The 24,892-nt window shown below is 45.7% G+C and overlaps 1 protein-coding gene across 7 annotated transcripts in view; it reads right to left on the minus strand.

Annotated features, from left to right (window-relative positions):
- The window catches only part of GPATCH8 (G-patch domain containing 8), a 58,148-nt gene extending 36,540 nt beyond the window's left edge, over nucleotides 1–21,608 (minus strand). For 3 of the 7 annotated variants that reach the window (XM_074927132.1, XM_074927137.1, XM_074927133.1), the window contains exons 1-2: nucleotides 21,496–21,551; nucleotides 5,587–5,661 (exon numbers count right to left, since the gene is read on the minus strand). Coding sequence is in view for 2 of the 7 variants with exons in the window: in XM_074927131.1 (XP_074783232.1) it covers nucleotides 5,587–5,661; nucleotides 21,496–21,540 (120 nt within the window). In the remaining 5 variants the exon portion in view is untranslated. Of the gene's footprint in view, nucleotides 1–4,557; nucleotides 4,593–5,586; nucleotides 5,662–21,495 lie in introns of those variants that run through there. The other 4 variants (XM_074927131.1, XM_074927130.1, XM_074927136.1 and 1 more) reach the window with 3 other exon arrangements.
- Nucleotides 21,609–24,892: the final 3,284 nt, after the last annotated feature.

A 24,892-nucleotide genomic window follows, 5' to 3' on the forward strand; every position in this document is an offset into this window, starting at 1 on the left:
GTTTGCTTAAGCAGTGAAACTACTTCCTCATTTTAAATATTACTAAACTGAAATGGAGCATCTTCTGTTTCATTGAACAGGGAGAACCACCCTAGAGTTTAGTATTAACATCTGAGTTGGGACCTAGTCATTAGTATGCTCACTTCTAACCATGCTTGACCTCCTTCCTCCATTTCAAATCACTATCACAGACCTCTCAGTGGCAGACTGGCAGGACTGCTCTTCAGCGTAAATGCTGCCCTAAAAATTAAATTATGGAAGGCCAGGCTTGCTAAGCTCCCACGTGAGAGCCACGCTGCAAAGCCTGGCGGCCTGAGGAGCCGGGGATGTCAGAACCAAAATTTGACATGGGGCAGCAAATGTCACAACAGCTGGTAGGTTTTTTTTTTTAAATTGCATTTTTAAGTGAAAGTTGTGTAAAAGTGTGAACTCTTTCAAGTAGAAAAGACTTTTTGTTTGGGGGGTTGGTTTGGTTTTGTTTTTGTTTTTTGGGTTTTTTTTTCCACCAAACATCCTGTCATTGCTTTTGGATAAACCATCCTCATGTTGTGGCAATTTTCCTACAGGAAGAGCTGCAGCAATCTACAAAAACACCAACAGCCCAACGAGGAAGTCCCCCCGTTTCTCAGCAGAGAGCTGGTAGCACAAGCCTCCTCACTTTCTTACAGTAATGTTTTGGAGCTCCTTGTGTTACAGCCACAACAAAAATCACTGAGGCAGCCAAATTAAGTCTCCAGACAGGTGTCTGAGTGAGCAAGTGAGCTCTCATTTACCGTCCAAACTGCTCACAACAGCAGCACTATCTCTCTGGGTACCCAGTCACGGAGACAGCACTGGACACCAGCTTGCGGGGTGCTCAGTGTAGGACAGAGTGGCTCAGCAAGATCTTGATGGAACAATTTACACCTCCCAGCATTACTCTCACCAGTACAGAGCTGTTCAGTACTGATCCTTTCTATTTCCAGATGGAGAACTTTGCATTATGGAAGAAGAATAACTTTTCCAAATGTAGGAAATGTAAAGGTCTTGACTACACCAAACCTTCATGGGAGTTGGATAAGCTACTTTGGGAAAAGCCCATCCAAAGGGACCTTCTCTAACAGATGAAACTGGCCTCCCCAATTCCCCATCCTGTGCACTGACAAGATGCCCCTTGATGACTTTCCACAGGTATCAGTGATTCCTGATCAAGATATCCCCAGCACAAATTTCTGACAAAGGTCCTGGCCAATAGAAAAAAAACGCATACAATGAAAAGATGCATACAAGAACTGAAAGGTTTTGATGATGTTGTATGTGGGATATAATCCGCAGTCAGTGGATTGAGCTCTGTTACGGATAAACCAAAACACTAGTTTTGCCTGACACAGGTTTTCCGTAAGATCCCCACGCCACCCCACATATCCCGGTCACATCGCTCGCCTCTCGGCACCAGCAGGAACCATACGTCTCTTGAGTGGATTGTAAGCTGTGCTGACTGTGTATTGAGAAATCTATAAGCAAGGATTGGATGCTACTGGGTGAACCCATGCAAACAAGAGGTTGAAAAGATTCCCAAAACAAAACCTATAGCTCACTACAGATGACACAATGAAGACTAGAGAGAAAAGCCAAATAGTAATGCTACACCATTCAGCTTCAAGAAGCACATTATTTATAGCGCTGTCCACATATGGCTACTGCTAAATGTCAAATCAGCAGCCTCATCAAATTACACTTTGGAACTAGTGGAGTCCACAGATCTGTACAGATATACAGTGCGACAAAACCCAGCTTCAGCTCGTACACTCGTCTACAATGGCCTGCGATCGTCAAACAACTACCAACTGAAGCCTGAAACCTTGGGTAGTTCAAGGACCTCCTCGTGTAACTGAGCAGAATTAGAGAGAGGGGGGGAAAAGGACATTTGTTAGTTATGACGAGGACAAACTAACAAGCTCCAGAATAAGTGGGTGATACGCAGTCTGGCCTCCAACCTGCAACAGCTTGGTTCGACTCCCTGACGCTCTGCATACTGCCTGCACGGGGAAGGGGCTGCTTTCTTGGGTAGGCTCTAAGGGTATATTGCTATCTCCTACTTGATCTGTACTGCCGGGACAAAGAAAACCATAAATTCACAGCAACAAGATTCAGTAAACAAGTAGAAATAAGAGATTAACGTGAAGAAAATCTGGATTCTAGTAAAGCTGCAATACTTTGTGACTTCCCGTTTGAGTACCTGAACTCAGTGCACTTAAAATATTTTTTAAAAAATGCATGCAGCTTCTTGAATTTAAAAAAGGGTTAAGTGCTCTGATTTTTCAAGGAATCCAGTGGTTGTACTGACGTGAACAGCCAGTCTAAGTGCAGCATCTTTCAAACCAGAACAAAAAAATTGTTACTTGTGGGGAAAAAAAAAATCATCAGTATTTGCAGCTATGAAGAGTCCATTGATAGAAAATATTTTCTTCAATTTAGTAATGGAAAATAGCTGGCTGCTTATTTAGGCTACATATATCCACTAGCTCATCAGCTCTATTTTCCATAAATGTCCTTTGGTTATAGTCGCATGTTTCAGTCCAGACATCTTTGGCCTAAACAACCTGTGCAAAGCAGGATTTCCACAAGAACCAAAAATACTAGTACACTAATTGAGGACACATTTCAACATTGTAATGATCTGTAGACTCCCCAACCTATTTTTCCAGCCACCTTTGAGTTGCATGCTGTAGCAGTACAGTCAGCACCTCTCAACAGATAATGCTGCAGAGATGGATCTCGCTTCAGTGGTGATTGTTAAATGTATCCTTCAAGTGAAACCCTCTGCCCCCGGGAATTTCCAAATGCAAACTACCTTTAGTCTTTACAGCGTTTTCATTTTACTAAGATGATGTGAGAAGCTGCAAGAAGCACATTTAAGAGAATGTACTCAATCCACTCTTCAGTCTGTAGAATAACCAAATTTTTAACTGGAAAGTGCTTTGATCTGCTATTGCTGATCAAATGGTTCCTCACACAAAGACATCTGTCATCCAAACTATTTCCATAATGTGAAGCATAGGCTCTTACTCATTACTCTGAGCAGATTCCTTTTTAAAGGTCAGCTGAATCGCTAACAGGGAGCTGGTTAAGGATTATAAAACAATTTGTTAATATTGCAAATACCACACATCTAAATATTTGCAAATTATAGACTTGCCCTTACTCCCTCCCTCTCAATTTCAGTTGAAGTATGTTATCCACTTCTGGGTGAGCAAACAGCATAAAATACAACAAGGCAGAAAAGCAGTATGGACACCTCTTTCCTAGTGAAAAATCTTGCAGAAGAGGTGAACCACTAAAGTCTGACAAGAAAACTGTTCCTTCTTTTAATGTGTGTAATTTGCCAATTTAAAAAGGCACATAAGTCATTAATAGTATGGAAGCAAAATCATTTTCACAGGTGTCAGGAAACCTGACAAAATTATTTATGCTTCCCAGCTACAGAATGTCTTTTAAGAATCAACAATGTATTTAATGAAGACCATGTGAAGATTAACCTTAAAAGTGACCAGTGTGTTTCTGACACTGGGCTTATTCATGAGACCAAAAAACCACCCTGTGCAGCAGTAACAGCTTTTAAAATTCTTGGACTAGCACATGAAACCAGCTCAAGTGTGCTCCAACGCAGAGCACAGCTGCCGTGACAATGCAGAATGTACAGTTACACCATTCTGTGACTCCTTCCAAGAGTTTAATGTCCCAGGCTAGGGGTCTTGCAACTCAAACACCTGTTTCTCTTACTATAGACAAAAGAAGAGTGAAACAAACTGGTTTTTAAGGTAAGAACAATCTGAGGTTTTAACTCTTTCTCCTCCTAAAGAAGCAAGCCATTAGGCTGAACTGTACATATTAAAACCTACCAAAAAGTTGTAAAGATTAATCATGTCCCGATATTTGAATAGTGATAAATATATATAAATAAAATATTAACGCTGTAATTGACTTTAATTTTTCTGTTGCAGTTCAACATTAATCAAACTGCAAAGTATTATATCTGCAGATGATCCAAGCTGTACTGTGAGTCTGTGTGCCCATGCTGCTGGGTCCAGTGTACTCGTTCCTGTTTTACACACTTCCGTAGGCATCGCTCCCTTTGGAACACCAGAGAGATGTCATCTGTGACAGTTCTGTTCCTCTGTTTGGGAAAACACTTTCAGAAATCAGGTAACCAGTCTAGTCTGTAAGTAGTATTTGAATTATTTTGAAATGCTGATTTCCAGCGTGGCATAGAGTAGGCTATCAACAAGTATTTCTCATCATATTTACATAGGGAAAGACACTTGGCATTTTAATTAAAATCCCCATATCACAACGTAAGATTGAAGTATTCAGGAGAACATTGAATACAAATTCCCATCTCTGCAGCATTATCTCATGCGTCATCAATTACTGCCATGCCTAAATCTAGCATCATGCCAGCACATTAAGACAGTAGGTACTATATGCAGTGTTCACTGGACCAGAAGAACAGAAATAAGAAGGGGGAAAGGAAACCCTAGAGAAGAAATTAAAAAAGGCAGACCGTGCAATACAAACCAGATCATGGCTGCTTAGCTAATATGGGCCAACTGCTGCGGAAGAAAAATGTCGAACACCCCAAGTTGTGTAAATTTTTTGTAAACATCTAACACGCACACAAACACACACAACACCAACCTACACATGAATGAAAAATATATATTGATCTTTTGCTAACAGTTTCTTCTAAGTGCAGACTAACGTGAAGAAACTTTAACAGAGAACTTAAATTATTAATAGGGAAAAGAAACACTTGACATGTACTTTCTTAAAAATCTAGTCTTAATCGGAACACCACTAAGTGACCCTCAATTATTCACTACAAGTTTTCTTGCTCTCATACTGAAACTGCAAATGAAACTTAGCTAAAGTGCCAAACTTAGATCCAGTTTAGGCTGAACAAGCTACTGCACCTACTAGCAGAAGATGCTTTGCAAAGAGAACAATTAAAAAGCTATTAAATGCTTAAAAAGGTAAAACTAGACAAAACTTAATTTTCCCCATCTTATGGCTGTACACTCCACACCTAATTCAAAGCAATAGTTTACAGAAACTCGCAGCGCAGTTTCAGGTTCATGGGGAAGGACTGCTACACTAACACTGTAACGTATCCCCGTTTCCCTACTGCCAGGTGTCATTCTAACACTTTAACACACCAGTAGCTTTCCAAAAATATAATCTAAAAAAGGATCAAAATACATTTTACTACACTATTCCATCAGGTCTGCATACGAATTAAACTGCTTTTTCAAAGAAAAGTATAAAAACTTAACAAAATAAATATCTATATGAATGAATGTATTATTTTAAGTAATTTCTGAAATATCATGTTGAACTAAAAGTCACCTATAGTTTTAGGAGAACTACTTAAAGATTAAATCCTAGGCCCACTTAATCTCAGCATGCAATTTACCACAAAAAAGAAATAACCCCGTACTGACAAAAAAATGCCCACTCCTATCAAATTTGACTGCATTCACATCAAGTACCATCCGATCACGGCCTAATTTTTGGTGGGTTGATGATGCTGATAAGTATGTATCTTACCGATTCTATAGGCTTGTCTAAAGATGCTTGCTCTATCTCCAGGTGCCCTTCTTCATATTGATCAAAGTGATTACCCTGTAAACAGAAAAAGGGGGTTAGCTCTACAGCAGAGAACACATTTTCAACAGTCTAGTTTTCAGGGTTTGTATACCGTGTTATATTTTATATACTTTTGCTAACAGATGAACTTATTACATACAGGCTCAATACAGTATATAAGCTATAAGGACAAAAAATTATTCTAAAAGCTAAGCTAATTTGATCATAATCATAAACTATGGAAGTTGGCAAAATATCAAACATTTACAATGACAATACTTTGGGGGTTTTTTCTTTAGAAAGTCTGTGAAACACTGACCGTAAGCACCAGTGCTGGCCTTAAAACCATACAGGACAAGAAGCAGAAGGAATTGACCCCACCACCACTATAAAGGGGGTTTTTGTTATCTTTCTCTTTTAAAGAAGACTAAGGCTTTCCTTGCAGCAGGAAATCCAAATTGCTTGAGGCACACATGTAATTTCACACACCTTAAATCAACAAAAACCCACAGTGGTAGCAAACGAAACCTGTTCCAGTGCCCACAGCACTTGTTTATGGTCTAGAGCAGCCCTTTCCTTGCACCTAGGCAGCTGCACAGTGAACCGTTAGTGGAAATGATCCTCCACCACACAAAAAAAGCCATTAATTTCAATGCCGGCCAGGTGACCACGTGGCCACAGAAGCACGTATGTTGGCACAAAGAACACTGGATGCACACACAGAACTACTTGGTCCAGACGTACCAGCTTCAAGCATTTGTGAGCACAGTCCCTAGAACTGCTACACAGAAAAATGACAGGACTGAGGAGCACGTCTGAAGAGAGAGAAATGGACCAAGAGATACACAGGGAAGCATACTAATAGAGTGTAGATACTCACACAGCAGAGAAAATGCTACAAAGAATGGTAAGTCCAAGCAGCTTGCTTCTTTACACTCTTGGAGCAACTCCAAGAAACACCTTGAGTCCTATAGACTGGCCATGTATAATAATTAAAGCAGATAGGAAAATTAAACAGGACAGATATTGTGGTGCACTGTGCCCAGCCTCTGCCAATATCCAGCATGCACACTTCCAGATTGATGAGTTCTGAACTGGGCAACCTGTCCCCTACCCAATGGTGCCACGTAAGCACAGCACAACACACAAACAAGAGCCTCTGGCGTAGAGACTACAGTCGAGCAATCCTCCTCAAGCATCTGCTACAGGAAAATTCAATCTTCTCATGCTTTTGCCTGGATATTAAGCACACAGGGTTCATGAGCTAGGAAGGCAAAGGCAGTCTCTGTCCTCCAGAATAACCGTTGGTGCTGGAACACCATCAGCGTGAACGGCCATTTCAGGAAAAAAAACCCATCTCTGTTGTAATTTCAGAGGTTTCCGAAACCTCAAATTCCTGAAATTGCAAATATGGTGAACCATTTTCGGCCGTTCAATAGGCCTGTGATGTAGCACTAACATCCACCATCGCTAGCACAGACCTGCAAAGGAAAAAAATCTGACTTTCTAGCTGCAAACTCAAAAGCAAACAGAAGGGGTGCTTGCAGCTGAAGGAGGTCATTTCAGTGGGCTCTCCTGGGCACTGCTCAGCATCAGAGCCCTGTGAAACCCCAGGAGGTGCTAAAGCCTTGGCAGCCACCCTCCAGTCCCTTCCCAGGCCCCACAGTGCCACCGAAAGCCTTCTGGCAGCTCAGCCAACACCCAACACCTGGCAGCTTTTATTTGCGTCCCAGCTCTGCAATTACTTTGAGCAGGAACACCTAACACCACTGCCAAGAGAAACATGTTGTCACTCTCCTCCTTTCTACCAACACCAACTTTTCCTTCTGCAGGAATTTTAATGAAAGCCAGCATGCGAAAGAGCAAATTATAGTTGTAACGGACTGCCTGTTGGCATTTTACAAGCCAGGCACCAGCCTCCAAAAATCCTCTGGAACAAGTGTACATATCCAGTGATGCAAATCTGCAAGAGACCATCTTGACAAAAACCTGTTGCCAAGAGAACGTGCTTTGATGTTGGTGCCCCAACCGCCAGCCTATACATCATCTGCAGTCCACAGCGATAATTCACCCAGGCCACACTCTGCTCCCAGTAGTCTTCTTTCCCACGGCCTCTCCAGAGCAAATTTTGGGCTTAATCTGCAGGCAGCAATCCACTCCCATCCATTTTTTTTGGACAGCCCTCAAGGAGCAAGCTGAAGGCAAACTTACCATGTACACACAGTCATTGGGCTGCTTAAAAAAAGCTAGTAATTCTCAGAGACAGGCAGAGTTACAGGCTGTACACGTGTGTGCTGTGAAGTCGGGGAGCCCAGCAGGGAGAAGACATCATAAAATCTGCCTCAAGAGCAGATGGACACAGCCCAGCCTCCCAAAAAGTAATGCCCAGAGAACAAAAGCAGTCAAGAGTGCACATGTTGTTAATGAATTTGCACTGCTGAACACTAGCAAAAACACATTACAAAAACTTCATATATTAAAAAAATTAAATCCACGTAACATTTCATTAACAAACACTTGAAACACTCTCAGCAAAAGCAAAGACATACTTCCCTCCTGCCTAATTTCACAATGTGATTTGCTGCCTGCAGATAGCTCAGAATATACCAACTAAATTACCTGGAGCTGGCAAAATATTTCTACCTACTCACCGTCTCCTTCAGCACACTGCCTGCCAAGACAGTTAAAATTGTTTTTACAAAGGCAAGGGTCAATTCCAGTCTGAAAGCACGCCTTGCTGATTTGAGGCTTTACAACTTGATTTTTCTGTGCTTAAAAACAATACCTCCTCCCAGAAACTATGCAAAAGGCTGAACACCCACTGTGTCACAGCCAAATGAAAAGAAGTCAGAAAGCAAATAGAGACATTCTCTCTAAGTTCTAGTGATCCTCCTATTATCTACTTTATAGATTTTGGGGGTTATTTTATATATTTACATACTTTGGGGTTTATTATCTAGTTTATATTTACTTTGAGTTTTTTGTTACTGGTGACGGGAAGTGGAGGCAGGTTGCTTGTTTTTACAAATAACAGCAATACTAAATTAAAGCTTTCAGAAGAGGCAGGGTGCTTCCCATCTCCCTGAACTCCTGGGTGTGCATATGCCACCCCGAGCACACGGGAACAACACAGGTGGGATGCTGACAAGCTGCTGGCTGTATTGGGAAGTTGACTGTTACAGGCTTGGTAATTTAAGGCATCAGAATAACAAAGTGTCCAAACTGAAATGAAATCAATACTCATCACATACTGTTCTTTATTTATCAATACTTAAATGATAAAGGAAAAATTTCCCTTCCACTATAAAGTAGCTCACCCTGGAAAAAGGCAGGAGGATAATCTGACAGTCATACTGAAATCAGATTTATGAGTGAGTTCAGCATGGTAGTGCCTAACGAGCAAGGAGAAAAATAGTTCTCAATTCTAGGGTCATGACAAAGAGCTTGTTAAGGCGATGTCTGCCATCGTGGTGATCACAGGCCTTTTGGAGCTGGGACTCTGTGGGGCTGGAGGCAGCACAGTCTGTCCCTTTGCTTCCTCATCCCTGGAGCTGGCTAAGGAACAAGTTGGGGGAATTCCATCTGTTTTCCTTCTTTTCCAATCCTTCAACCTAGCACATCGAATGGATCCATATAACATTTCTGGTTTGCTGTATCTTAAGACAATGAATCAGAGGAAGACAAAATACTTTAACATTTAAATCTAACAATTAATTAAATCCTAAATGTTGAATTTGTTGAGATTAAACTACATTTCTGGCAAACATGAACCATAAGCACAGACATTTTAACACAATTTTGATCTGTGTCTTCTGTAGACTTAAGGGATGCTTCCCTCTTCAGAGGAAACCTCTAAGTGAAACGAAAAATTCAATCCCTACAAAATGGATACCAGGTCATAAAGTAACAGCTGCATTAAAACCAGCACTACTCAAACCTATTCCTTCCCCCTCCTTCCCTGTATGACTATTACAGAGACACAGTAAAATCCTGGCCCTGCTGGCTAATAACAAAGTTTCTACCTACTCCTGTGGACAAGGATTTCAGGGCTGCAGGCAGTGCCCTTCCCTCTCTCATCGTCTGTCCCTTCATTTTAAAGCTGACTGTGTACTCACTTCTACTTTGTAAAACAAGATGAGTTGCACTGCTTATATCACTGCCTTACAGATGCTACCTCCATCCTAAAATAGCAGAGCAAATAGGATGAGAGGCTTCTACTTAAGCATCATTTACTTCTATCACTTGGTGCTACAGCAAATGCTCTTGCACTAGGTGCTTCACTACAAGCACACTGAAATTCAATGTTTTACTACTTAGATGAGAAGCAAGGACAAGCCTTCAACATCTAAACATTCTTTATTATACACCACACACCCCATTTGGTTTCCTTATTGCATTCATCTCCAGGAGCCAATATCTTTGCGTCCTGTAATTTTTTGTGTAATATCATCTGAACTTTGGCTAACTACCCATTTTGGTTACTCACAGTCACATGTCCTCGCCTCTCTCCTCCACTTTCCCATTGTTTGATCTTTGCACAAAGCTCTTCGCCAAACCTTACCTCTTGGAGCCCTCAAACATTTAACTGCTGAGTTATGAATACAGCATTTGAAAAATCAACTAACAAAAGCTGCCTCCATGCAGGATTTTAGACCCTTATTCTCCCTTATTTGGACTGTAAATACTTCAGAGCTCTGGCCCAACAAATGTCATTTGATTAAACAGAGTGGAGTCACTGCACTTTCTGAAACAATTCAAGTTAAATAGCTAAGGGGAAAGAGTACTGTTGTTTCTTTCTTACTTATAAGATCCCAAACATTAGCACTGAGACCCAGTCAGTATAATTTAAAAAAAAATAAAATTAATAACTTAATCACACTTTCATCCCAAAATCTTTAGTGGCAAGAATCATGGCCAATAAATGACTCAATGCAAGTGAAATGAACTGTTGATTTAAGCCCATTTATCAGAGTAAGTTTAGTATCACAGAATTAATTCTCCCCCTCACATGAGGCAGTTATTCATGAAGATGGGCAAAGACAAAGCATCTAAGGGTACACAGCTACTGGGGGGAAGGGGGGTGGGGGAGAAACCATTTAAACAGCATCTTCACAACTACAAGGGAGAAGAAAAAGATGCTGACTTCCGCTCTCTCCCCCAAAAGGGTGCATCCAAAAGCAGACCTGACTTCTGAGCGCTGTATTTTCTAAGTCACCTACAGCATCATCAACACAACGAGGAGAGAATGATGAGTCACTTCAACTGCTTCAAGGCTATTAGACCTCCCTGGATATTAATTACTGGACTGCTCTTTACAATCTGTCCAAGCACAGGGGATATTAAGACATCAGTGTGCAGAATACATTCCATATAGTGCACATTCCTGACTGGAATTAGTGGTTTCTTTTATGAAGACGACCTAAGTTATCCATGTATTATTTCAAAAGAAAAGTAAATGTGGCAGTCTGCATTTCAGTAGCTAGGCCAAACCTTGAAACACGGCTCTCATGTGGAGACGGGAGAAAACTACAACAAAAGAGTAGTATAATGGAGACGTGAAAGCAATGGTTTTCTTTCAGAACGCCTTCATTCAGCTGTCCTTTCAGTTACTGCTCAACAAGAGAGCTCAGTTACAGGAACATTATTATTAATATGAAAGAAGATGTAAGTTACAAACCCCAACACTGGATACAAAGGGTGTACAATGAGAATACCTGGGGAAAACGCTGCCTGCTCCACAAGTCACAGGGACAACGCCTTCAACAGTGTGAACAGAATAAAATCGAAAAGACTCCAGCATAAAACCTATGCCTAAGAGCACTAAACCCAGTGATGACTGGGGAGGAAACATGCAGAATGCAGTTCCTGAGATATCAAAGCAGAAACAATCTATTTATGCTCATACTGAATTTCAGGACCAGCTTAGGAAGGTGCACAGAAACACTTGGTCCCATGACCATGCAGATAGCAATCTGAAGAAAGTAATTTTGCAGAAAAGCCTCACTATACATCATTATTTCTTAAATGCACTGGAAAAGAGCACAGCATGATCATGATTGCTTAACTGCACTTGAAAAAAGCACAGTGTGCTCCTTAAATATTCAAAAATTAGTTTTACCCTGGTTAAGTATCAGGAAAAGACTCAAAAAAATAACATTTATATTGCATTTACTTTAGAAAATGGATTTTAAAACACTAAAGCAAATCAGCACCACTTGTGCATATTCTATTCATCCATCAATTCAATCAATAAACGTTGAATTCCCAAAAATATTAAGTCAAGCCATAAAATTCAGGGTTGTTACCCACAAGTGCCACTTTAAGACATTTAACCAAGCCTACTCCTCAGTCATGAAAGCTCTGAAGGCATTAGGCTGCAAACCAGCAGCCAAGACACTAGGAGTATCTAAAAAGAAAAATGAGTACCCACAAAAAAGGCCTTTTTCTAGTGTAGATAAAGCCACGGCAGACTGCATTGGCTACAAATCACAGAATATTCTGCAGTACCCTCCAGTCTCTGCTCCTGCGGCTGGAAAGCACAGCTGACATTTCCTGTGGCTGTAGGACCAGCCAGCACAGATACAAGGTCTCAACAGCAGAGCACAGGAGCGACATCTAAACACAAATGAACAAATGCCACCTCTCCAAAATCCTTGTTGCCTGCACACACATGGCACCTCCATGAATCAAGAAAAATAAAAGACTCAGTGATTCCAGAAGCAAGTATCTGACTAAATTTAAAATTATCTTTTTTTAAAGGAGGAAATTGAGCAGTTATAAGATCTTTAGGAGGACAAGGCACCTTAATGTCCACCAGCTTTTCCCAGAGATGGCTCCTAGCACAACTCTTGCCAGCTTTCTGCATCCAGGACACCTGCACGAATACTGCTAGTCCAGCACTAGTGCAGAGGCCAAGAGGCAGACAGAGGAATCACTCCACGAGGACCTGACAGAGCACCAGACCCTTGCCTATCTCAAAGGCTAGGAATCTCAGCAAACCACAATCTGACTTTGTGTTGCATTTCGTGTCTAGATCTCTTTTTAAAAATCTTTCCTGTTTGGTCAGCTGTTACCAGACTCACCAGTTTTGCTGAGCCCGGAGCTCAACTGACCTCTCCTCGCACCACCGTAAAGGGACACATCCCACCGAGTGTGGCTGTAGGGCTGCACGTGGGACAGACACGGGAGAAGAAAAAACAACTCCAGGAAAGGATCAAACACGAAGGGTACGAGTGACAAAGTCTGCTAGTACCAACTCTTATTTTGTTTATTTATGAGGCTCTATCAACTACATCATCTGCAACCCTGACCAGTAAATTTCAACCAACACAGACAGAGGGAGAAGGTGTTAAAACCAAATCCAGCCTACCATAACTAATCAACTGCTTATTACACACAATCAAAACGTAACGGGTTTAAAATCTCTCCCCACAAGATCCATACTGCCCTATGTACACTGACTACAAGTCTCAGACAGTAATTTATGCTGCCCTTTTAAGCCAAGCAGGACCTGATGACTCTATACGATGGAAGATCTCCAAAACATAATTGATGCAGACAACCGTGTTGATGCTTAGAAATCCATCCAGAGAATTCAAAAACAACTCCAGGAAAGAGTAGCTTAGGAGTGTTTCTTGAATATTCATTACGTACCCAGAAGAAAATGCATTTTTAAGACCAATATGCACCTAGAAGATGACTCCATCCAACCCTGCTCACACTGGAAGCTTTCTTGGATAATTTTAAAGGCCATATGGTTTCTCAAAAATATAAAAAGTGATACAAAAGCAACTTTGTACTGGTACCTGGAAAGCCTTTGTTAATGCTTCCCAGAACAAAATCATCCTCTTCCCTGTTGTTCCCTGTAGGGTCTGTAAAGATGAAAAAAAAAATCCCACAAAAAAAAAAAAAAAAAAAAAAAACACACACAAAAAAACCCCCAGTGATCTTTTCCTAGCAACACAGAGGTAAAGCATTCACAAACAACAGCTAGTGTTCTCATAGCCTTCCACATGTTATAAATTGCTTCCCGAGTCCCTTCCCTGTAACTATGCAATACAAACGGGTAAGTATGGACACTGCACATCTTCACACCCTCCAAAATAGCTTAATATTTACAGTCAACATCTTGTGAAAGCTGCAGCAAAACCTCATTTTGAGCAAACACACACATCAATTATTTTGAGAGTACTTAAAATGAAAATCCTCTCAAGTCAATACAACAAAAGCAATCACATAAGATTTGGATATGAATTTAAATTGGCAACTTTTGAAAGAAGCACCATGTAATTACACGTTGAGAAGTTGATGGCACCTTTTGTTTACCAAACTGAAAGTTAATTTTCATGGCAAAATTCTACCCGTTATGTCCAAAAACACTGAAAAAACACCTGCCAGAACATATTCAAGACTACTCATAGGTCAAGAGCTTTAAACCAGGAAAACGTGCATATAAATACTTAGAGCTATTCAATTAAAAACATGTTCTACAGTTCAGAGATAAACAGCTTGTACAAAAAGGAGTGGAAGCCAGAGGCAGGTCCCTGCTTTGCTATGCTTTGCACACTTTGGCACCGAACAAGAACAATTTAATGTCTTTCAGATTCCTTCTGCCGCTACCAACGCCAGCTATAAATCTGTTCCAGCGCACAAGGGATGCTGTTCGGTTCTTCAACGCTTCCAGCAACTGTACCAAAGAGTATTAGCATTGCTCTCGCTCACCCAATTTTCTCTTAGCCATTTCTTAACATACCTCAACGCAGAAGATGCTGCAGCTTCCAGCAGCCGCATCTTCACAACTATCAAGGACTTTCAAACAAGAGAGACACAGACAAAATACCCTGGTGGGACAGGGTGCTAATCATTTAATATCAAGGGTATAATTTACCACTACAAACTTCGAAGCTTTCATAGCATGGTCTTTATTTTTTTCTTAATAAGGTATTTGACTTGATAAAGAATTGTTTCTAAACCAAAACGTCCCAGAAAGCCTCATCGAGGAGCACGTTAGCTGGATTCAAACTCATAACTCATTCCACATACTTATCAATGACCAGAAGGGAAATAAGAGCAACTGCAGATTCAGTTTGCAGATCACAAAGCCCAACAAACAGAAAGCAACAATGTGGACAACGTGTTTGTACAGAGCAATCTGACCCGTGTAACAGCAGCCTGAACTCACTAACACAAAGTCTGTTTTCACAGAGCCCTGGACAAACACATCTGCAGCACAGGGCTGCACCCAAGCAGGCAGGAGAAATCCAAGGTAAAAGCTCTTCAGGCAATACAGTAGCAAAAAAGAATAAAAATACAGTCCAAGGGCACATAACAAAGGAAAGGACGTAAGAATGAAGTAGTAAAAGAGATTTTATCTCTGTACATTGTACAGGTAGAGTCTGGAATAGACTCCTCTATGCAAGTTTTCTAGTCACAAATGTGGAAAATTTTAAGATGCAGAAAGCTGTAACAATGCAAAGGGAAAGGCAAAATGCCCTACAATAAGAGAATTCAGAGATCAGACTGTTCAGGCTCTCAAGAGGCTAGGGCTGAGACAGAAATGCTACATATGCCCTCACATAAGAGAAGACAGCATACTGATGTGTACTTTGGTATAGTAGAGAAGGATGTAACAAGAAACAGCTAAAACCTGAAAATAGAAAAATCTAGAAGAAAAATAAAGGAAAATACACCTTTCAGTGGCCAAACTACCAGAACAAAGGAAAATGTTCACCATCACCAGTTGTCTTCAAGAGAAGGAGATACCGTAGCCAAAAACTAACTCCTGGACTCAAACTTGGGATCGAATAATGGAAATTGAAGGCTAAGTGATGCCTGGATATTTTAAGATATTTAAATCCTAATAGCAACTTCTGGCTTTAAAACTGTGAATGGCTAAAATCTCAAATGAATTAATTACTCATAATCCTGCTTGAAGGTGGAAAGTACCAAGAATAACTACAGTTTTAAAACACTGTAGTAGGAGAAAAGCATATGCCAACTGAGGAAGTGTTGGCCAAGAACTGCAATAGTGCTTTTTGATCTGATGAACTCCTAAAGCTCTACATCCCCACGTAGTAGGTTGTCAGTAGACTAGTTAGGAAGGTTTGGTTTTCTTTCTGAGGGGGTGACTCAGAAGAAGCCAAGATAGCTTAGACATGGTTTGTGGGACTGTAGAATAAAGTGTTTCCTTTCCTAGTCAGCTAACCACGGCAATAGAGAACATCACTGCACAAGAGATGAGAAGTGACAAAACACAGAGCAGGGGAAGGTACAACCAAGACAGGAAAGGAGAAGGTCTATATAGACTTAACTTACCACATGAGTTTCAAAAATTCACATTGAAGGTCAGATTCACCTGTGATCTTCAAAAACATGGAATCAACACTATTTGATTTACTTTTCAATGCATTTTCCCCTAGGCTCTCCTCCCTCCCTTGCTCACACAGGCAGGCAAAACAAATTCAGTCACAGTTCTGATGTTCATACATTGCTCAACTGAGAGGTAGCACGAATTGACAAGGAGGTAAGAGCAGTGTCCTTCCCGTGCTGTGCCCTGCACCAGAAATTTAACTCTAATGATAAATTAGAATCTCCAAACAATACTAATAGATTTTATAAAATTTAAGATTAATTCTTGAATTAGAAAACATGCCACGGAAAGGGCTACCTCCTGGACTGCTCTTGGGTGCTTAGTCAAAAGCACATTCACACACAGGGATCCCGTATCCATTAGAAGCTCAGGATATCCTATTTTGCAGCGACTCCAGTCCTATTCTTTCCCTCATTTCTCCACATTAACTTTTTTTTCTCTCAATTAGTAAAAGTAGGCGAAAGAAAATGACCCTATTTATTTCCTTGCAGCATAGAGAAAAGCCATCAACTCTGACACATAACCCACAAGCAGTCATGGCCTGCTGAAGGATATAAAAATCAAATACGTTTGCCTTAGGCAACACCTAAGAAATAAATTGAAGTTGAAGCCACTGACAACACACACTCATCAAAAGGACAGATTTTAAAACTCCACACTGTCCGCCCAGATGTCCGGTAAGCTGGACTGCCTAAGCTGCTTGGGAACAAAACTTATCCCTGACATTCTGCCAATTAAAAAGCATAAAATCCCCATGCCATCAGCGTTCAGCTCAACTTGCTAGAAGCGGCAGGACTAGAAACACAGACCAACCAGTAACAGCCATGCCCTTGGTTAGGCCTTTAAATCCTTGGCAGGGGTGGGGGGAACCCCACCTATCTTCTTGGCATAAGCAAGAATACCAGAACTGAGGTTCAGACTGGCCACATTTCAACCCAGTTTAGAAAACCGGGCATTTTTTCTTCATGGAAGTGCTATTTGATTATACAGACTATACAACAAACTAAAAAAACAAGAGACAGAACAGTTTGTGTTCCGTCTGGCTAATGATGCAAGTAACTGCAATGTACGTAGGAAGAGGAAATTATTGTACACATATACACATATGGCTGGTAATATTTCTGCTTCAACAATGAAAAGGAGAAAGATATAGCAAGAAAACATTTTCTCAACATCTGTGAGTAACTGAGAGCTCCACTGGATTTCAGCAATATGGAGACATCCAAAATATTCTTGGAGTTCAGTATAGTTAATCTAAAGAACAAAATTACTGCAATTACAAAAATAACACCAAAAATATATTTACTTATTGCAGCAGTCTCATGTATTCAAACAGCTTTCAGTAATGCTTTTAAAATACTCTGTTAGCATAGTCGATAGCTATCATTCATAATTACTTGAAGTTACAGTGGTTCACAAGTTTGTCTCTGCCGTGGGGAAGCCAGTCAATCAAGGAGACAGCAGAAGCAGACAAATGACAGACATCCCTGCAACAGATAAGCAGTATGATCTTTTAACCGAAGGACTAAGCTTGTCAGCGGCCCACTCAGAAATAACCCCTCTAGTAATGGAAAAGGGAAAAGGGCTGGGATTTATTTGGGTAAGCCATTCAGTAGACTTAACTTGCCATTTCAGAGCCCAGAGAAAGGACAGAGAAGGAAGGTCAGTAATATCCTTTCTCCTTTGGTTATTAATTTCGCTGCCTAAAGCCTCCCAAACAAACCACTGTGCTGCCCTGCTCAGGGAAAGATCATGTGTTACTGGACAGAGCAAAGCTAAACGCCTTTCACTGGAGCTGCCCTCAAGTTCAGCACCCGCAAATTACAGTCAAAAATTGGGGCTTTCCCTGGAGTTTTTCTAAGGTTTGAGGGCATAGAGCAAAAAGAGAAGAGGATCTACACCTTTTGTGCAGCTTCTAAAGCTACAGAGCATAGCAAAAGCGAGACAATCCTATAAAAAAAACCCAAAAGCTGCTTAATCACCTCATTGCGGCGATATCCTCCGATGCCATTTCCTGCTCCTTTGGCAATTTAAACTTTCAAACTATCCTTAGCTTTGAGGTTCCTTCCACTCTGCCACAGAGAGGACTGGGAATAATTTCAGAGTACGTAATCCTTCTCTTCTCTCTCCATACCACAGTCTTTATTCTTAAGGACACATGACCTTCTTATCTTTGTATTAGCTTCTCTCTTCAACAGGGTTACTTATAACCCCATGACAGGTCTCCATTCCCTCTGCAGCTTTCTTTGGACCCATCGCATCACTTTGGCTGTGTTTGTGGGAAGGTATCCCACTCCCTCTTATTTCTCCAATCCTCAGTTGATCCCTCTGCCCAACCACCCTTCTCCCCTCATCCCCTTTTTATGCTCTTCACACCGTTCATACCTTCATTTCCTCAGCTGGTTTAGGTCCTCTCCTGAACCCATTTCCCTTCAGTGCTGTACATCTCCATTCCTGCCTTCCCTGACCGCACAGAGCTTCCTTTAGTCAGGCACAAGGGAAGGAAGAACAGCTGTCAGCAGCTCTCTCACCTTTAATCCACTTCTCTCCCACACATCAGAAGCTCAGAAGCCTGAATATCCCCTCTGCTAACCTCATCTCTCCCCGACCACATCAATGCCCCACTCACACTCTTGCCAAACCCCGAATCCTCCCAAGCCCCGAATCTTTGCAGTTTCTTTCCAGAAAGAATGCTGATAACAATAAAGAGAACTCTAAAATGTTTTTTTTTCATCCAGTGACTTTCCTCCATCAGCCACATCATTAATCCCAAGGCATTTGCCTTTCTTTCAAACAGCTAAAAGGTTCCTTTGACCCATTCATTTTACTCCAACCTTTTGTTTCTCTTCCTCTCTCGAGACAGTAACACATCCTTTTATTTCACTAAGATCACAAGTAGATCACCCAAGAATGAAACCCAAGGGAACTCTACAGCCTCCCTTCCCCTCAGCATGCCGCATCCATCCCTGCTTCAAGCTGTGTCATTTTAGAGCACCATCTCCCTTTGGTCGTGCCTACTTGGGTCGCAACAGACTAGCAGTAACACAGGGTCACATTCATAACCGTACTCAAAGGACGGAAATTTCACCTGCTGAAGCTTAGAACTAAAACTGCTAGAAACTGCGTGAAAAAGGCATTCTTAACACCAACAGAAACACTCCTACAAAGGAAGCCTACGTACAAATTTGTGACTTCACACTAACAGTGTCTTATTTTTGCCGTAGTTTTGAGACCAGTATTTTATAGAGATGATCAAAAGCTGCACACTAAAAGCGGCCGTATTTTTACCTATGCTTAGCAACGGTCACAGTGCAGCTTTCACAGCGGATCTGCAAACACTCAGCATAGGGAGCCATTTCCTTTATTCCACACCTGTGTTATAGCTCAAGTGACCTCCATCTAAATACAGAGAAAAAAGTCAAAAATCTTCTCTGAAAGCAATTTTGATGAAGAAGGAAAACTAAGGCTCAAAAAGGCTTCCTCCACCAATATACTTCAGAAAAATGGTTAGACTGACCAGCTATCAGGGGTACGTGCACAGGCTCTTGAGCTCCCACCAATTCAGTGCAACCCTGGCCAAGATACTTGGGCTCAGCCTCCCCCTAATCAGGTCTTTCACAGCTCATCGTTTTCACACTCTGCAAGCCTTAACCAGCTCCAAACTGTTCTTCCCAGAGGACCGAGTCCACTTTTTCCTCGAAGAAAGCTTTAATGCACAAAATAAAATGTCTTTGCACTGGCAAATATTCAGGGAGAAAAGAAGAGAGAAGTTATCCTACTGTAAAAACAAACCCTACCTTTTAATTTTTCACTCCAGTCTATGGGAAAGACAATGAAAGCCTAGTATTTGGCACAGATAAAGTCCCAATTAAAAATAGTGCCCTTTCTTAAAGTCAAGGGAAAACAGGGTTGTGACTAGGTTATTGTTTCTGAGCATGCTCGGCAGCTTTTAAGATTTCAGCATCGGGTAATGGAGCCCTGTTTCCTCTCTGACATCACTACACATTCTCCCTGCATGACCAGAGCAATGACACAGTAACAGGTTTTGCTGCTACAATTTTTTTTTTTTTTTTTTTGCAAAGAGGTTGCCCCACAAAAGGACAAAAACAAGGACACCGAGCAAAAGGCACATGTGAACAAGTTGTGCAATACCCGACTACAGAACTTACCGATTTCTTGGCTATATCCTGCAGTGCCCCACTTGTTCCCCCATCTCTCCACTCCCAAAGCAAAGTATTATAAGAAAGGTATTTTCAAACCCAAGATCTGGCTTGCTCTGCTTCCTGAAGCGGGAACTTTAAAACCTAATCAGACCATTTCAATATTAATTGCAACTCATTTCTTTATTTAAGGAAATAAACGATGCAAACTAGCCCCTGCGTTCAGAGCTGCATTAGGAAGCCATACCTACAGTCCACAGATAAGGTAACGCGAACGGTGCAGTCAACCGCGCCGACACGTATTTTCTCGAGCGTTTCTAACACAGTTTAATAACGACTTGTGAAGCGTGCGTCCCCTAAAACACCCAGAAGGAACAACATAAATTACCATTGAACGTCCTGACTCTTTTCAAGACTGCACCTGAATGCTACATGAAGTAGAATTACGCAAGCTCCGCAACTATAAAAAAACCTCCCAGATCTGTAGATGAAAAGCACTATTCCAACTTCGGGCTCCCGAAACAAGGACGATACATAGAAACTCAATAGCTCTTCTCGAGCTGCGTTTATTTTCACTCCTTTTGTTTTTCTTTCAAACCTCGAGACTCTCTCGGGCTGAAGTCAGAAGACAAAATGTCATTGTTTAGGCTTAATGAGTCAACGTTAATTTCACCATTGTTTATTTAAATCCCCTTTAAAACAGCAACGGTGGCGTTAATTACGTCGAAACACTAATGTTTTCTTGAAGGGGCGACAGAAGAAGGAAGACGCGTTTTCCACCGAGGGGGTCACTGGCATCGCTGGCACATGCCGGGGCAACCGGGGACGGGGCTGCGTCCACCGGGTGCGGGGCTCGGTGGCGGCAGCCCCCAGCCGGGGAGCAGCGGCGGGCAGGTGAGCCCTGCGGCGAGGCGGCGGCCCGACCCGCATCCCGCCGGGCCGCCGCTCCCGCCCAGCCCCCGGCCTAACAGACCGTAAAACCGACCGGAAAAAAAGCACTAAAAACCACGCTCCGGAGGACGAGGGTTACCTCAGCAGGGGGGAGCCCCCACCAGCCTCCTCCACGGGGACGCTCCCCCCTCCCTACACCGCCGTTACGACAGCGCCGGCCGCTGCCCCCCTCCCCGGGCCGGCCCCCTTCCGCGGGTCACCTTGACAGCCCGCCCCGGCCCCGGCGCCCCCCCGCACCCGCGTCTTTGTGCCGCCACGGGGCGCCGGGCCCGCGCAGAAAGCGGCAGTGGGGTGGGGGGGGGAGGACGAGCGGCCCGCCCCGGCCTGAGGGGGCCGCGGCCGCCCGGGGTAGAGTGGGAGCCCGCCTCCGCCCCGCAGCGCGGCCGTTACCTGGAAGTCCCTGTCCTCGTTGAAGCGGGAGAACCTGTCCGCCATTTTGCGCCGCCGCCGCCTCGCTCAGCCCGGCCCTGCCCGGCTCGGCCCCGCGCCTCCGGCCGCCTCCCCTCAGCGCCGCCCGCGCCGCGGCAGCGCGCCCGCCCCGCCCCCGCCGCGCCGGGGGGCTCCGCGCATGCGCGACACGGCAAGTCACGTGCGCGGCCGGGGCGGCCCTGACGGCGGCGCCGGCGGGGGGAGAGGGGGGGGCAGCTCGCCGCTCGGGGCCGGTCCAGGCGGCACCAGCCAGCGGGGGAGCGGGGCGGAGGGCGGCGCCACCGCCGGCCGCACCGTTAAACCTCCGCCACGGCGGGTCCCTCCCCCCCGTAGTGTGGGACGGGGCGCGCACCGCGCATGCGCCGCCCCCCGCCTGCGCGCGCACCGTCTCGACCAACGAGGAGCCGAGAGCGGCCGCCGCGCGGGGCGCCCCCCGCCGCGGACCCCTCTGCGCATGCACGAAGTCGTCAGGCGGCGGCGACTCGACTCTGGGGAGAGGGGAGGGCGCACGCGGCTCTTCAGCCTTCCTGCCTTCCAGGCCCGAGCCAATGGGGCTGCCCCCGCCTCTTGATTGATGGCGGTACGAGCCAATAGTGCCCCTGTCTCGCTGCCGCCCCCTGGCGGGCGCCGCGAATAGCGCTGGGTGCTGGGTGGGCGCGTGCGCAGGTGCCTCGGAGGGGCCGGGGCAGCCCGGCACCGCTCGGGCGGCGGGGAGGGGGCTCTGGCCCACCGAGCCTGGCGGCCCGGGACCAGCACTGGGGCTGATGATGGCGCCCGGGGCCAGCCCTGAGTCCGGCCGCGGTGCCCAGTGCAAAGCCTGACCTGGGTCACGGTGCTTGGAGCCGACCCTGCAGCCCTGCTCCCACCCCGGGCCCTCAGCCAGGCCACTGGGGCCATTCTTCACCCCTGAGCAGGGAGGCGTGTGTCTGGCTTGTGCAAGCATGGCCGGGTCCCGCTAAGTGGTGGCAGAGGGGCAGTGCCCTGGGCCTCAACGCACCAGGCGATGCCTGAGGTCTCTGCCTCGCAGCAGCCCACAGGCCTCTGAGCGCAGGCCCCACAGCAGACGAGGCCCTGCTTTTCCATCCACCGCCACAGCTGTTACCAGCTGTCTCTGAGCATGGCGGCGTGTGTCGCCGTCTCTCCGCCATCCCTGACAGCAGGAAAACCGGATTCCATCTGTCTCTCCATTCCTTTTCTTTCACCAGAAGCCTCCCTGCCCAGATCCTGCTTCTGTGCTGCCCTCTGCCGCCTCGTCGAGGCAGGGTGAGGAGAGAGGAGTTCGGAAACGGGCCTGTCTGAAGCGTGTTCACCAGATCGTGCCTCTGTGTGCACCACCAAACCTGTCGAGGAGGTGAATGCCTGTGACGGCGAGCTCTGCGCAGTGAGGCTGTGGGTCGGAGGTTGGGGAGGCTGAAGCGGTTGCTGTGCTGTGTGGTGTAGCTCGTAAAAGAGCTGACTTGATCTATTACTGCAGTGTGCTAGGCTGGGCTGCACTGCCGGAACTCCTGCATGGAGCCCCATCATGCCTCTAACCTGCCAGGAGAGATGCCGGTCTCATCCTGCTGCTCACCTCGGCAGCCCTGCAGAAATTCCTCTGGGAAATCCCCCTAATCTTGTCTCTCTTTGGGGACTGATCAGCCCTGTGTGCTGAGGAGGACCTTGTGGTTGGGCGCTGGGACCTCTGCATCACAGGGTGGCTGTGAGAGCTTTTGCTGGGCAGATCTGTGCTGGAATTTACTCCTCATTGCCATAAGAAAGTCCTGTTGATGCTGTGCCCGTCTGTGCTTTACTCTGCTCCCCCCAACACCTCTGCACTGGGGGTCACCCATCTCATCCTGCATCAGGTCTGTGGTCCCACCTGCCTGGGCGAGGAGCAGCTGCTGGTCTGGAGCTGCCAGGCCTCTGCCTCTCCTCCATCAGTCGTAGTCCGTCTCCCTGCTGACATCTCGACGGCTCCTTGTGCCCCAGGGACTGCCCTGCAGTTTAAGAGTGTGGAGAAGCTGAGGCACAGAGGGGAGCAGCCTTTCTCCTTCCAGGAATTACTGCTGCATTTTCAAAGGGGACTGTTCCCCCTTTGTCCACCCAGACGAGTCAAAGCGGGCAGGGTGGAGCTGGGATGCCTGCCTGGGGCACCTGGCCACACTGTGTTCGGCAGCCCCACGGGTGGCTCCATTGAAGGGACACATGGTCTGCAGGCACCCCACCCTTGGGTCCTGGGTGGGCACCCTGGGCCCTGCTTAGCACCGCAGCTGTGCCCACGAGAGGGAGCTCCTGCTCCACCCAGGTGGGCAGTGGGGCCCCCACCCACACCATGGGACCCCCACCCACCATGGGGTGGCTGAGCCAGACGCGTCCACTCAGGGAGATGGCGCCGTTCTGAGCCGGGTGGGGCGAGACCCAGAGCAGGGAGCGTGGGTGGCTGGCACACCCCAGGAAGGGTGGCAGCTCCCCCAGTGGGACCCAGGTGTCCTGGTGACTTATGCCTCTTCTCAGCATGGCACCCCCACCTCGCTGGTGCTCAATGGGTGGGGGGCACCCAGCCCTGCCTGCTTGGGCTTTGGGGTGAGGGGGATCTGGCACCCTAGGGGTGCTGAGCCATAAAGGATGGGTGGCCCTCACCCTGGGACTGGGTGCCTTCCTCGATGCTGCGTGAGGCCGCTCACCCCTGCCTCAGTTTCCCTCGGTGCTGCAGAGATGAGCAGAGCCTGGCTGTGGCAGTGGGGAGCTGGGGCCGGGACTGAGCCTGCTTTGGGGGGGCAGCCCTGGGAGGCCTCGGGCTTCTCAAGGGGAACGTTGTCCCCAGGCCAGGGGAGCCCCAACCCCGAGTGTGTACGTGTGTGGCGTGCACCTACAGGTGTGAGTGTGAGTGCGTGTATGAGCAGGGGGAGGTCGGGAGCCAGGAGTGAAGGAGGCCCCTTTCTGCGGGCCAGGGGCCGGGAGGCGGAGGCCGGCACTGCGGCCGCCTGGGCCCCTCTTCTCATGTAAAGCAGCTTTGTGCGGGGGCTGCGGCCTCCTGGCCCCGCCACTTGCGGAGAAGGAGGAGGAGGGAGCCAGTGGGGGCCCAGAAGGAATGGCCCCCCTTGGCTTTCCCCCACACCGAGGGTGGCCTGTGCGTGCTGGGGACTTGTGCCTGACGGGGACCTGTGTCTGCAGGGGGACAAACCTGCCCCGCTCTGCTGGCAGGGCACAGGGACAGCTCGGTGCCCCCCTTGTGCCCCCGTGGGGCATGGGGACAGCTCGGTGTCCTTGTCAGGCACAGCTTCATACCGCCGTCAGGTGCAGGGATAGTTCATTGTCACCCTCGGGCACAGGGATCAGTCTGTGCCTCCGTTGGGCATGGGGGCATCTCGATGTCCCC

This window comes from Athene noctua, chromosome 25 (genome assembly GCF_965140245.1).
Source record: "Athene noctua chromosome 25, bAthNoc1.hap1.1, whole genome shotgun sequence".
Taxonomy (NCBI): Eukaryota; Metazoa; Chordata; class Aves; order Strigiformes; family Strigidae; genus Athene; species Athene noctua.